Source organism: Pollachius pollachius, assembly GCF_949987615.1.
Source record: "Pollachius pollachius genome assembly, chromosome: 6".
Taxonomy (NCBI): domain Eukaryota; kingdom Metazoa; phylum Chordata; class Actinopteri; order Gadiformes; family Gadidae; genus Pollachius; species Pollachius pollachius.
Window position 1 is genome coordinate 16,855,096 of NC_136939.1, and position 15,082 is coordinate 16,870,177.

The 15,082-nt window shown below is 43.7% G+C and overlaps 1 protein-coding gene across 2 annotated transcripts in view; it reads right to left on the reverse strand.

Moving 5' to 3' along the window:
- Window positions 1–15,082, reverse strand: part of larp1 (La ribonucleoprotein 1, translational regulator) — a 49,861-nt gene that overhangs the window by 15,986 nt on the left and 18,793 nt on the right. For both annotated transcript variants that reach the window (XM_079737962.1, XM_079737961.1), the window contains exons 2-5: window positions 6,659–6,723; window positions 6,198–6,263; window positions 2,905–2,976; window positions 1,017–1,167 (exon numbers count right to left, since the gene is read on the reverse strand). In XM_079737962.1, coding sequence (XP_079594088.1) covers window positions 1,017–1,167; window positions 2,905–2,976; window positions 6,198–6,263; window positions 6,659–6,723 — 354 coding nt within the window. The remainder of the gene's footprint in view (window positions 1–1,016; window positions 1,168–2,904; window positions 2,977–6,197; window positions 6,264–6,658; window positions 6,724–15,082) is intronic.

Consider the following 15,082-nt stretch of genomic DNA (forward strand, 5'->3'; position numbering starts at 1 on the left):
AGAGCTACACAGCGAGTGCTAAAGGGAGAGAAAGGGAGCGATACAGAGCGAAAGATATGCTGAAAGCCTGTAGACTGTAGAATGTCCAAGATTGAAAAAGAGTTTCGCTCTAGCTAAGGTGATCCTGTTCTGGAGGTCAGAAACACCCACTTACTTACTGAGCTGTAATTTGAGCCTTTCCCTGCTGCTTCCACTAACTCCAGCCCCACTCTTACTTAAGCCTCCCACTCGCTACGGCTCGGTCAGAAAAAGGAAAAAGGACGAGCAGCGCAGCTTGAGGACGCCTGTAGAAAGCGCCACATTTCGCACGTTCACTGCGGTGTCACGCTCTCAGAGCCGAGCAGAGAGGAACTCTTCATATGTCACTAAAACCTCAAGCAGAGCAGGGGTTATTTCTCTTTATATTGACTCATTAAGGACGGACAACCTAGTAAATGGAGACTGAAGAGGAAGGAAACGCTGCAGGATCTTTAACAGTAGATACTGGTTTGTAGGTGCCTTTAACAACTTCAAACCATTACAACTTTAGTAGGTTTTTTGGCTGGGTTTCTACTTGGGCGTTGTGACAAAAATAAACTTTATTCGTGTGTATGGTTTCTTACAACATTTCACCTCATCCATGCATCCGTTTTCTTTACATTTTCCTCGCCCATATGAAAGGTTTAAGTGATGTTTGAGGTCTAGAAAACGCTTGGTCCCACAGCATGTGTTGCACGGGAAAACTGTTTCAGAAGCTACCAGCATGTCCTGCCCCCTTCCATTAGAGGTGAGCTGGAGGTCAAGTACCACAAGTCCTTGGTGATAAGATTAACACATGGTCCTGACTAGGAGCAGGATTAAAATACTAATAGTACTAATACTAAGTACTAATACCAATTATTTAAAGTAACTGTGGAGTAGCAAATTGTTTAATTTGTTGGGCAAGTCAGCACGTACTTCCATTTGTGTGTAGCATGCAGGGATAGGGCTTCAGAGACATGCATCAAAACTAATTTAGAAACAACCTCCACACATACCTTTCTTCTTCTGCCCATTCTTCTGGGAGTCCTCCTCTCCGTTCTTCTCCTCCCCGGAGTCGTCCGACTTGGCCTTCAGGTTCTCCTTGCTCTCCTCGTTGCTCTCCTTCTTCTCCTTGGTCTCCTTCTTCACCGCCGTCCTCTTGGGGGGCTGCAGAGAGAGCATGGGGGTCAACAGGAGCAGACTGGACCGGACCCGGACCGGGGCTAGGGCGGCCATGCTTTACGTTCACAACAAGGAAGCAGACGGGGCCCGGTTCCCTGCAGCGGCGGAGCAGAAGTCTGAGTATCTCAGAGTCATCTCCGGGTGTGGCTCCTCGTCGGTGCAGGGTGGGCGGGTGGCGGGGTCCTGCCAAGCGCTCAGTAGGCACGCACGCCGCTTCAAACCAGACATGTCCTGGATATCGGGTCTCATCAGAACGTCTCAGGAATATCAAGGTGAGACCAACGACAACGTTAGGCCGAAGGCAATGTTAAATGGAAATTATGCTCTACCTAATCACCTCCTTTAAGTATTTCAACAGGGCGTTACTGATCTAGGGATATCTGATTTGGAAGAACAGTATTTGGTTTCTCGACGCCTTCAGGCCCGGTCAAGAGCCCTTTAGCTAAAAGAGTTCATCCTGTGCACACTTCAGACAGTTTTCCTCATTATCTGTTGGTCTTTGAGTTTAGTCAAAAACAACAGCCTTAAACTGGACCATGTGCTCCAGAAAAGGGACAAGGACACGTACATTCTCCATAGAAGGACTGAAGGCAGTGTAATTCTATCAAAATAAACGGCCCACTACTTTAACTGAACTTCTTATGACCCATGACAGGAGAAAGATGTTGGGGAGGGGGGGATTTGGGATGGCTTGAAAATGTAGGAAAACCCTAGAGAGCTAAGGGGTGTTTTAGGAAAGTAGTGATGCCACAATGTCAAGATACCTGGAGAACAAGTCATCTCTAAAATAACAACACTTAATTGAGTGTATTGTAATGAAACTAAAAGTTGATAAAAAAGCTCTGGTTCCCTTAATTTAAAATCTGATTGTGCACACAGCATGTTTTTAATAATCCTGTAACACGTGATTTCTTTGGTCAGGTGACAGAAAGACTACATTAACATGTGGTGCTGACCAGCTTCAGGTATTTTGACACACCTACTGTCCCCCTCAGAATGGAATGCAGGCGGTTGGACAGACAACAGTGTATTGCTCCATGATTTCATTCATACAAGTTCAGGATCCTTATATGGGGAATGATGAAGTGATGGTTATACATTCGGTTTTATATGTTATTTCAAAATATAATCTGGAGAAAAATGTCCCGAGGACAGCCCTCCTATTGGTAAATCCCAGCTGTGGAGGCAACATTAACAGTCAAGTAGGAAGGATTGAGTGTAATGTTAAAGCAAAGCACTAAACATTTACAACACCGCATTCCCAGGGAACTGAACCACTTAAGTCACATCATGCAGAGTTAATGAACACGCAGTAACACCCAAGGCTCAGGTACACACCGTTCCCCCGTACCCCTGCAGTCCGCAGAACATCAACAACATCGTCATCATCAGCACGGCCCAGCGGAGCTCATTCAGACCCAGACCTCCACCAGCCCGGCCCCACTCGACCCTGGGTCAAGCACTCCCTCTGTATGCCGGTAACACAGGAGCCTCTGAAGGGAACGCTGACTGATGAGCGTGCTCTCCCCGGGGGAAGCCCTCCCTTTTCGATGGGTTACGGCCAGCCGTTGTGACGGTAATAAAGCGTTTCCTGTGTGCTTTGAGAGCAGACCCCCAGGGTCCGGTCTCCAGAAGCGTGGACATGTAAGCGTGTGTGGAAAGGGTCCCCCCCCCACCCCCACCCTCCCACCAGGCCCCAGGCAGCCGTCAGGGTGAACTTACGGGGAGTCTCTGAGAGTCTCGGACCTGCTTGACGATTGGTGGGCAGGGCACCGTCCGTGCCACTACCTCCACCTAAGCAGAGGGAGGGAAGGCCAGTTTAGACAGGATGGTGGGAAACACACATACACATGCAAACACCCACACGCACACATAATAAACCTCTTTGGCAAAATGACATGTCTATGTGCAGGATCGGGCTGCGGCACATCCATGATGGAGGTGATGGGATGAGGAAGGGGGTGATGATGACAGTGAACACCTTCGGCGTAAGTGGGACAGGCTCTTGTCTGCGTTGATGGCTCAGGGTGGGGTGTGACCGTCCTGGGTTACACTGGGACCAATGTCGACCTGACACTTTCAAACCTACAGGACATCTCCCAGATACACACTGTACCTCAAAAGATGGCCAACTCCAGACTAGACTCTCCATATGAATAAATAACACGTTCATACTCCATATATGAATTATGCATGATTGAGGGGATTGGGTATAAGCAACAGAGGGGTGTGTGTGGCTGTGGCAATTGTCAGTATGCATTTGGTCTCCCCACAATGGTAGGATAACTTGGAGATTACAAGAGGCTTAAGAAATTGCAGCCTCATTGTGAGACAAGCACTTCAGAAGGATCCGGCTGGAGCCAACAGCATTGTGCAGACCGGGTGTGTGGATATGTGACAGCAGACCCAGTGTGCTCCAGTTGGCTCCTCTCCCGAGGATACAAGACGGTTACATCTGGGATCTGCTGTGATCTAACCCACGTGCTTAGCGCTCCTTATAGCTCTGTTATTTCTGCTGTTTGTGGAGACTAATAACATGGCTAAAGGAACATGGAGATGGTACCGTCCTTTGGGGATAGCGTTACGGGATTCAGCCTGGAGACAGACAAACAGCTGCTTTGTTGACATTCTTCTGGGCAGGGAAGTCGAGGCATTAGGGAACACGCCCAGAGGCAGCCAGACAAAGAGAGGAGGCAAAAAGAGAGAAGACCGACGTGTCTAGTTACAAGGCTGGGATCAGAGGTGTTTCAATTCTCTCCATTGAAGCAGCCAAGAGAAGAGACACGATAAACTCATCACATCCACAGGGTGCGCGTGCGTGTGTGCGCGGGGCCCCACTTTGCACAAAGAGAAAACGGCCGGGGTGAAAAGAGAAAGAGGAAGGAGCGCCACGAGAGGTCGAGCCCCTTGCCAAATTAACCTCAACTACCGCTGGCTTTACTGCAGCCAGCGTTGGTTCATCAACATAAGGGACGAGCCCTGGCTTCAGCCCACAGATTGGGGTCATTGTTTAATCACGTTTTGGACGTGCTTTACATGTATTCGTCCATTTCGTTAAACCAAGCACACAATAATGTGAGACTTTGCCTTTTGTTGGTACATGAATGAAATAATTAAAAATGGATCAATGGGTTTCTTTTGCCCAAACCAGTTTGGGAAATCGTTGACGGCCCTTTTTCCTTTAATAAAAAGGTGGTTTGAAGAGTTAGAAATGTGTTCTTATTATAACTCCTACTGATATGTCATTAAACGAAACACAGGGATGTCCGAAGAGAAGAACTGAAAGATACAGTGCAAGTTTTATCTTCCTAGAAAGTAGTTGGATTGACTCTCCTGCCCTATACCCTGTGACTAAATCAATAGTGAAAGGCCAGGGTCCCCGGTCCTCAAGCCCACTGTAAGAACATATATCCAAGCTCTGCAACCATAGACAGGCCCCCGTTCCAGGGGCTGGTTCACACGCTGGGATTATGCAAGTGATTTACATTCTAAATGTTACTTGGGGAGCCTCATTCTCCCAACACTCCTAAGAATAGCAACAGCCCCATCCCGGGGCGCTTTAATGGGAGGGGAACCCTAAAAGGACATCCCATTTGGCCATTTGGCCTGAGCCTTCAGCCCTCGCGCCCAGTTACCTGAGATCCAGACCCCCCCCAACACACACAGCCAACACACAGGTTATTCCTGGCCCGGATGCCATGACCTACATTTTGTTACACTGGCATTTCTCACACATGCAGGAACACTCGGCCTGTCCCTTGTGAATTGTAACAACCTGTCTAAAATAAGAACAATTCATTCTGCTAATTCATTACTATAAGACAGTGACAACATTTGTTTATAGTGATGTGAATATTTACCATGATAGAGTTCTACATGAAATTGGTAAAACAGTGCAGCTACTCCTACACTAGATTTGTATTTATAAACACATATGTACAAAAATGCATGTAATTATTCATTCCTTATGACGGCCGGCCCCAGCTGGTGGGGGGGTTTGCGTCATAGGGGCCGCTAGTAAGAGGTCTGAAATAGAACCCTGTCCCATGGCCTAGTCCTGCTGCTACTACGGTAAGATAAGCATGGGCCACTCGACACCATCATCAAGACCCTACTGGACGCCTGGCCCTGGAAGAGAGAGAGCCTCACTAGAGACAATTGGTTCCATCTCAGTGCCTTAGCTCTATTGTATAGACTCCAGTTAACATAAAAGCCATCCTTTACTGGCAATACAAATCAAATATTTGCGGAAAATGATATGCACGCTGCCAGGTCCCCTCATGCTGACAGAATGTCATGCTGATTCAAAACGTCACTGCAGGAATCCAGCCTTGAGAAATTCCCAGCAGGTCTGAATGCAGATTGCAGCTAATCAGTGTGAGGCTGACTGTGCCCTGAACACGACGGGAACACAGTGGCTTACTGGTGGGTTTTTAAACAGCTGCCTAAAGCAGGCTACCCTGTCACAGAACATATGATGGCACATGTTTGGGTCGCGCTGTCCAATTATTCCATGGCTATTCAGTCTCGACTACTAAAACCCATAAATTAATAAATCATTTTTTAAGTTCAACCGAATGGCCAAATGTTTCCGATAGTCAATGCTTGTAAAATTTAAATGGTATAGTCTACACGGATATCTGTTGTGCAACTCTGGCCTTTTGAGCAGGAAGGCCCTCTTGCACGCGTCTCAACATAGACGCCTGGACCATGCCAAGTTAGTGGCTAACCACAACTATAAAGCAGAAAACAGAAAACAGAAGCCAGCGGGGCGGACAACGCCTAACCGCTACCATCTAACAGCCCGGTCTGTCTGGGCCTGCAAGATCATCCTGCGTAACAAACAGCCCTAAACCTTTTAAATACCTAACACAACGCTCCGGATAACATGATGAAATACTATACAAACCAAGCTTTTATTCACTTATTTATGAATGATTGATAATTGGACCTGCCGAGTTGTCAGCAGCTGATGCTTTATCTGCCAACCAGGGTTCAAACCGAGAGAAACCCACCTGTGTGTCTTTCGTGGCGATCTCCCCTGGGGTTGGCCAGTTGTTAGCGTCTCCAAAATCTCCAACCTGAGTGTCCAAATCATACACGGGGAAAAAGGAAACAAAGGAAATTACTTGTTTTACAAATTGTGTTTATGTCATTGATATTTTAAACCCAATATTAAGTATTTTAGTCATTGTGGCCAAGTACATAAAGTCCAAGATCTTATGAGAAAAATAGATGAATAATGAATGTTATGTGTAGGTCGTCAAACCTATGTATAGTCTGGATACCAGTAATGTATGGTGGTACATTATAATACACCATAGCAGATTAGCAGATCAATTCACCGTAGGATAAGAGTATCAAAGGGCAGTAAACCAGCCCTAGAGCTGATTGGTTCCTTATGTAAGGCAAAATAATCCATAATGGTATGCATGTGAATGTACCGCACACCCTCCAACCTCACTGTGGCCATTACCTTTCCCCCTCGCCGGGGCCTGGGTGGGTTCCCTGCCCTCACCACCTTGGCCGGGCCCGTGGGCTCTGTGGAATCAAACATGTGACGTTAGAGCACAATCAAACACAGAGGGCATTGGGCAGATACTTAAACGCCTGGTCACATGTGCCGCTAGGTGCTTCATACATCAATCAAATTGAACCAGAATTAAAGAAAATCACATTACAATCAGATCTCGAAAGTACTGATAATACTATGAAATATGATTACACTTCAGACTTCAAAGCCCCACTCATTGGACTAACAAAACTAAATCTGCTGCAGCACCACAAAAACTAGCCTGCGGAAAACAATTCACCGAAGTCGATCGTTATCAGCTTGCCTTGGCTACCATGTGAGGGTGTCAAGTAGGGGTGAATTAGAGCCGCCATGAATTAGCTTAAGAGCAGCAAAAATGCATCGTGACAAGACTGATTACACAGGGTCGATGGGGCCAACGCTAGAGTCCCTAGTAATGGCAATGCATTCAAGTGAAGAGCCGTGTCTGAATGTTGACCTTAAAGACGACAACATGGGTCTCTAGGACACACACACCCACTTATTCACTGGCTAGAGCCAGTCCTGAAAAAAGATAACAAAATTGCCTAAAGCAGGCTACCCTATCACAGAACATACGATGGCACATGTTTGGGTCGCGCAAAATTGATATAGTTCTTCTCAAAACGGAAAATGCGTTGTATGTGTACAGTACCATTCAACTCAATAGGATATTTTATTGCCATGTGAAAACTCAACTAACAATCATGTTCATTAGAAGAGGACAGTACAACGCGAACCGTGAGTCAGTGCTCTCCGTCACCGTGGGCAACACGGCTAGTTACATTAACACCGTCGAGAGGCATGTTTGTAAACAATATAATTCTGTGCCTAATATTAATTACTTAGAAAGAAATACGTTTGTTGGTAGAATGCCCTCTAGTACACAGAACATTAAACAATCCCTTGCTGATAGTGGAAATTATGCAATACATAAGCCTGTGTATACATTGTATAGGTACATAGTAATAATAGACTTGAATAATTTGAATATAAAAAATAAGGTTTGAAATTTAAATGGAATTATGGAAAAGATGGACAGCTCCCACACAATGAAAACACATGTGGTCTTCACAGATGATTCAGCACTAACTGGAGCTGAAAGCAGAGCTGCAGGAGCGGCGTCATGTCCGAGATGAAACCCAACACTATTCATGTCATGCAAGGACTTTGATATCCTCCAGGATTTGGGCCCTCTCTTCATGATTTGACTGAATTCCATCCCAGTGCATTTGGACTTTTATTTCAAATAAAAGGAATTGCATTTTTCATGTTCATATCATTGTGCAGTGGATGGTGATGGAACCATATTGATGATGACATTCACCATTTACTTATAATCTCCCTGCTAGCATCATGCTAGACCCAAAGGGGTAGAGGACAGAAACCTTGGCCCATGGGCACCTGTAGCGCAGAAAGCACCGGCAAGTTAGGGGGATTTCACCGACACTGTGGCCTCACAAGCTTGTTGACACAAAGCTTGCTGATCGTGGTAATCCCATTATTGAGGGAGCCATTGCACTGGTGGCCGAAGACACTTAACCAGTAGGATACTAATCCACTGTGACAGTACTCTGAATTCATAATATTGGGGTATAGTCAAACTACAACAATGTTGCCTTATAGAAACTACAGCCAGTGATTTATCAGCAAGGACCTATCGAAGATATACAAGTATCAGTGGAAAATAAATTCTACCTTTAGTCTCAAAAACAACGCAATCTGGCATCTTAATATCGTCAGATATCTGAAAACTTATCATTGGTCTCCCCAAAGAATTTGACATAATAGTGTCGTTGCGGCGCCATGCTCCTTTACAGCTCCAAAATGTCAAATTCTGCCATAGGCCCGTCGCAGCGCGAACATCGACGTCTTAATTAATTCCCGTTAATTTCAGAAAGGATGAATCGTTCTGTTTGAATCATGCTTCATAAACATAAACTATAACATCACTAACAAGTACTGTGTGGACGAAGTCCATGGCTTTCGCAGCCACTCTGGCTCTTAGTCTGACTAGCGTACGACGGAGCTTTAAAGAGGGTAGCAGGCTTGAGCGCTGCTCCATGTTTCCCTCCATGTTTCCCCCCGCAAGCTTTAGTGCGACCACAGCTTGTATTTTGGTCATATCTTAACACTGGACTGTAGGTAGTAATCACACAACCGGATGGTGTAGAAAGTCCCGTCAGTTTAAAATACTAATCCAGTTTTTAAATCCATGTTAAAATCGGCAGCATATAGAGCTAGTTAGCTTAAAAAAAAGTAGCAAAAAGTGTCAAATGTGATGTGTTCAGGTCGGCTCAGTAATATGATTGGTGTGTTCAAATGCAACACAAAAATAAAAAAAATGAGATTTTGGCGAAAACTTGTTTCCCCAGCAATATAAAATAGATAGTAAAGATGGAATTATGACCTGTTTAACATCCTATCTTGAGCTATGATCATCTTATCAGCAATTAAAGCAATAATCCAAGTTCTATTTCAACAAAATAATAGAAAAGTATCAATAGTGGTATCAATAAAGACTTGGATCGTTAAGGAGTCTCGAAAATGATGTCAATATCAATAAAATTTAACGATCTCCTGTCATCTGAGAGAAATTAAGATGATTTAATTTCTTTTTAACCGTTAGTACCGGTTAAAGATCTTATCGGTTAACCGCTTAACCATGGACATCCCTTAAATACTGTGTGTGTGTGTGTGTGTGTGTGTGTGTGTGTGTGTGTGTGTGTGTGTGTGTGTGTGTGTGTGTGTGTGTGTGTGTGTGTGTGTGTGTGTGTGTGTATATATATATATATATCATACATTGTATGTTTTTTTTGTGTTATCCCAATTATGTTTTTTATTTTCATTTAATATTACCTTTAATAGTTCCGGGATGGAGCAATAACCTGATGTTTTTACACTACAGTCTGCACTGTGAATTTGAAGTAATGTTCAGTTTTTGAATAAAGATGCGGCAATTACAAATGTTTCTTTTTTTTTATCAGATTCATCGATTAATCCAAAAAATAATTGACAGATTAATCGATTATTAAAATAATCGTTAGTTGCAGCCCTTGTTGAAGTCCTGTAAGATTAACCTAAGGGTGAGGATGAATAGCTTGAACATAGTGACTAGGGATGGGCATTGTTAAGATGTTAACGATACCAGTGTTTCCCACAGACCAGGTAACAATGTGTGGTGCCCCCCTGGTGCCGGAGGGGAAGTGTCAGGGTGCTGTGGAGGTCGGTGGAGTCAGTCATCTGGGTGTATGCAGACTAGTGTGTGCACTGTGCAGCGGGCGGCATTCAAACACACACTTTCTAAAGCTGCCATGTTAAATATACACCTGTATGCTTATCTATTGTCACCTGATGAGACAATTTTAAAGCTACAAGAAGCATTTTAAATTATTCAGCTCAATCTTAATTCTTTAACGAAACTCGTTTAAGATCCTTGCCATAACTCCATACATTACATGACAGGCCAGTAGAATTAGTTTGCTCATACAAAGACCTGGACTTTATCTTGGAGGAAGACCTGTCTTTAAAGTTTCTTGTTGACAATTACTTGACAAAATTGATGTTAAAGTTCATTTTTTACGTAAATGTTTGCCTATTTTAGTGTCAATCTTTAGATTCTGTGAGATTCAAGGAATGAATTTCAAAAGACAACTAAAGCTGGAGACTTTTATTTCAAATACTCAACTCAAGAACTACCTCAACCAATATCAACCTGTTGTATTTAACTGGTTTGGTTAAACAAAATCAATAGTATAATGTAACAGTAAAAGCGGATCGGAAACAGAAATAAATGTATTGCTCTCCAGCACCTGCTGCAGAGCCAGTGTTTCCCATACATAGACCAATGTGTGGCGCAGCACCACAGAATCAACACCAAGCGCCACGAATTGATTGTGCTTTTTTTTTTTTTAAGCGATTTTGAAATATAAATATTGTTCCGTTCATTAATCTCCGCATAGCACTCTTTCTCCCTGTCATTCTCTTTCACACACGCACAAAGAGACAAGCGCGCATACATGTCAATGGTGCACGGGTACACTACCACTTATTGGATTAACCCCCGTATCATACATGCAAACGCACTGACAGCGGATCCCGCTCCTCCTCTCAACGCGCCTACAAAGGCAAACCCGAAGCAGCGGGATATGTAAGGGATAATGTATAGAATGCCGGTCATTATCGAGAAAATAAGCCCCGACAGGGCGACCGGGACACCGACGCGCAGCGGAGGTGTCTTGCTTCGCCCTGAAGGGCCCTATTTTCGGTAATGACTGGCAATGTTCTGTACATTATCCCGCTTATTACACGGCTACTTGCCAAAACGAAAAAATAACTTCACATGGTGTGTCTTTTTACAATTTATTTGTTACCAGCTTTCGTAGTTTTGATCAGCAGAGAAATAGTCGGCCAAAGACGTTGACGTCGCTTAGCAACCGAAGAGGCTGGGGTTGACAAGTTACCGGTACTTGCGGAGTGATACCAAAGACGTCATTAGAGGAAAAAAATCCTTTGTTTTCAATTGTATGTATTTTGTGCGCGATTGCGCGAATGAGCAATCGCAAAATGCCCACACACACACGGTCTGTGGGAATCACTGTGTATACTATACAACATAAAGCAATTGACTTAAAATCGCTGACAGAACGGCCTGGGGTCTAAGACCGTCATTCATTCATTCATTCATTCATTCATTCATTCATTCATTCATACATACATACATACATTCATACATACAACTTCCGGCGGTGAATTATATTTGATAATTGACCGTTGCCAAGTATAATCATGAGTATAATTGACCGCTGTCAAGGAAAACAAAGGATTTTCTGCCTCTAATGACGTCTTTGGTATCACTCCGTCTTTGGTGGACTATTTCTCTGCTGAAAATCACTACGAATGCTGGTAACAAATAAATTCTAAAAAGACACCATTTGAAGCTATTTGTTCGTTTTGGCAAGTAGCCGTATAATAAGCGGGATAATGTATAGAACATCGCCAGTCATTATCGAAAATGTTTATTTATTTATATATAACATTTATTTTCTCGATAATGACCGGCGTTCTATACATTATCCCTTACATACCCCGCTGCTTCAGGTTTTCCTTTGTAGGCGCGTTGAGAGGAGGAGCGGGTGAATCCGCTGTCAGTGCGTCTGCATGTATGATACGCCGGTTCATCCGATAAGTGGTAGTGTACCCGCCGCGCACCATTGGCATGTATGCACGCTTGTCTCTGTGTGCGTGTGTGAAGAAGAATGACAGGGAGAAAGAGTGCTATGCGGAGATGAATGAACAGAACGATATTTATATTTCAAAATCGCAAAAAAAAAGAAAAAAAGCAGAATCAATTTGTGGCGCTCAGTTTTGAATCTGTGGAGCTGCGACACACATTGGTCTATATATGGGAAACACTGTATACACCTTAACTACACAAGGTGGATTGGATCGTAAACTGTGGTTATTTAAAATACGGCTGGGGGCCTTTCATGAAACAATACGCTAGGATTTAACAACTATTCTGATACTGCATCTACAACAATCTTTTCACTTAAGTTTAGTGCCTAATTGCATTCATTTATTTATTTGCCTCAACAAATTCTGCATTTTCACGATGACTGGCCAGTAGTTATTGTAAAACAAAAAAAGACAATTAAGTGTGCATTGCTTTGCAGGGAGTGTGTGGCACATTCTGTATGCCTTTATTAGGAAAATTGGAATGCACCAGTTAATCAGCCAAATTTCCATGCCAGCCAAACTGGCATGTTTTTACAAAACAATTGAACAGACCGGTTTGTTTAATATGTAGCTTGAATAGATTGATTTTTAATTTCTAGAAAAATTTACTTGCAACTTGCAAGCATTATGTAAGGTACTGGAAAACATTGATATGTTATCGGACCAAAACCCCATGTAAAGCAGGATTTGACAGTGGTGGATGGACTCTGAACTAAGTGTGCAAACATGTACTAGAGACAGAGTAAAAACGATTACAAAACAATAATTGTTATTGAAAGTAACTTTTAGCACACCATACCCACTCCCTTTCTGGACTCACAATAAGGATTTTGGAATCTAACAAATTGTCTTCTGAATCTGGGTAAGATCTCTGAGTTACAGATTTCCCTTCGTAGCCAATTAATAACACACCATTATTTGTTTACAGTTAGTTAATGTAAAAGAATTTACTATTTATCATTCACTGCTCCCGGAACACATAAATATGCTTAAAGATGACAAGCCTGAAGTTTGGTTGCAGAGCACAGTGCAGCAATACTGAAGGCTGTTATTCTTGTTCTGATGTTTGACTGCAACACGATGGTATAAATAATTAAAAATATCAGTTTAACTATTTATTCTTTCCACACACACACACACACACACACACACACACACACACACACACACACCGTATTAGTTTAACCAACGTTCACCTCCACCACTTCCAGGTAAGCTGGTGTGGCGGTCCCTTTTTGTCCCTGTGCATATGAATAGTCTCTTCCCCAGAGTGTACACAGGCCAAACTATTCTGTGGTTAATGTTACTTATGTTTAAATCAGTGTTCGTAGTGCATAAAGTTTGTTTGTATTATATCGTAGGGATGTTTATATGTTTTGGTTCAACCCTAAAATAAGTTAACACTTTAATCATCACCAATGGGAAAATGTTGATACGGCCACAGTACTGATAGAAAATCTTTTAAAAAGAAAGATCAAATGGAAAAAAAAAAAAAAAGGGTGTATGAGGGTTAGTGCATGGCCAGTTGGGGCTGAATGATAAAACGGTGCTAGGCCCTAAAGGTAAGCATTGTGGGGCTGATTGATAAAATAGTGCTAGGCCCTAAAGGTAAGCAGTGTCTGCTGTGGGGCTGATTGATTAACAGTGCAAGATGATACACGTAAGCAATGTGGGGCTGAATGATTAGACCGTGCTCTGCGCTACACCTAAGCAGTGTTGGAACGCACTGATATGGAGACACTGTATGGGAAAGGCAGTGACACATTTAAATATACATACACCAATCCAACTATAAAATAAGTTGTCTCAGTGTGCATGTCTTTCCTTTGATTTTCTCTACAACTGGTCATGCGATATAATTCACATGGTTTATTGCTGTTGAGCCAAGGAGTTGAAGTGTTGAGTGCAATCTTTTCAGATCTACGGGGTATCTTTATCTAACAGGGACTGAACTAGTCAGGTACTTTAGAGTAGAGAGACAATGGGACAACAGACAGGTTGTCGGCTGTCCCCCCCTAGCCGTGTGATGCCCGGGGTTGTAGACCCCTGTGCTAAATTTGTTTCCGGTACACTGCAGTATAACAAGTAAACATTCAAACGCAATTTGCAGTGGCCACCTGATTTCCAAATTAAATCAACTTTTTTTGCCACTTTGGCCATTCTCTACACCGAAATGTATCAAGAAAAAAGAAGGCATATAAACACAGATACTGAGTCTGAAAATAATAAACAAACTAGGCAGGGCTCCAGACTAACTTTTTTCACTGGGAGCACTTTGGCCACTAACTGAACATTTTAAGGGAACAACCAGACATTTTAGGGGCACACACCGTAAATCAACTGTCCACTGTATTACTAATACATATTTGAATAGATGCAGAAATTACAATGTGCAGTTTCAAATTCAGTGTCGCAATTTATTGTGATTCTCATCTATACCAAATGTTTCCACGTGTACGCGCATGCGTTCGACGAGCACGGAAGCGGCAATTTCACGGGAGTGCGCCCGCTTGTCGTACCACTTGACAGGACGCTGCGCCTCCTCTCTGCCCGCTCGCCTCCATTGAGAATGCAGCAGGCGCGACAAACGCCTCCCGTGTGAAAAGCCCTTTATGGCACATGAAGTCCTGACCGGGTTCGGGTACCCGCACAATTTGGATGAAACAGGTGAAAAATAATGTAGTGTCGGACACGGGTGCGGGTCAGGTCGGACCCCTGAACAGCGCGAGTCGGACGCGGGTTTTACGATTGCGAGCGAGACTTCTCCGGTGCTGGATATGTTAATCAGCAGCGGAGGAGTCAACGGAAACCGTCAACAGTGGATGATGTTCTTTTTTGGAACACCAATCTAAAGCACCAGGCCGAACACCACATTGTGCTATTCCCCGGCGTTCCAACTAATGTGCCTCATTCTCCTTCGGCTGCGGGTCGGGTGTCAATATGAATTTATAGCGGGTCGGGTGCGGAATGTAATTTGCGCTACTGTGGGGACACAGGTCGGATGCGGTTTTAAGTATTGCGGATACGGGCGGGTGCGAGATGCAAAATAAGATCTGTGCAGGACTCTGGCACACTAGCCGCAGGTCCGAAGACAAGCCAATAGTTTGCTCA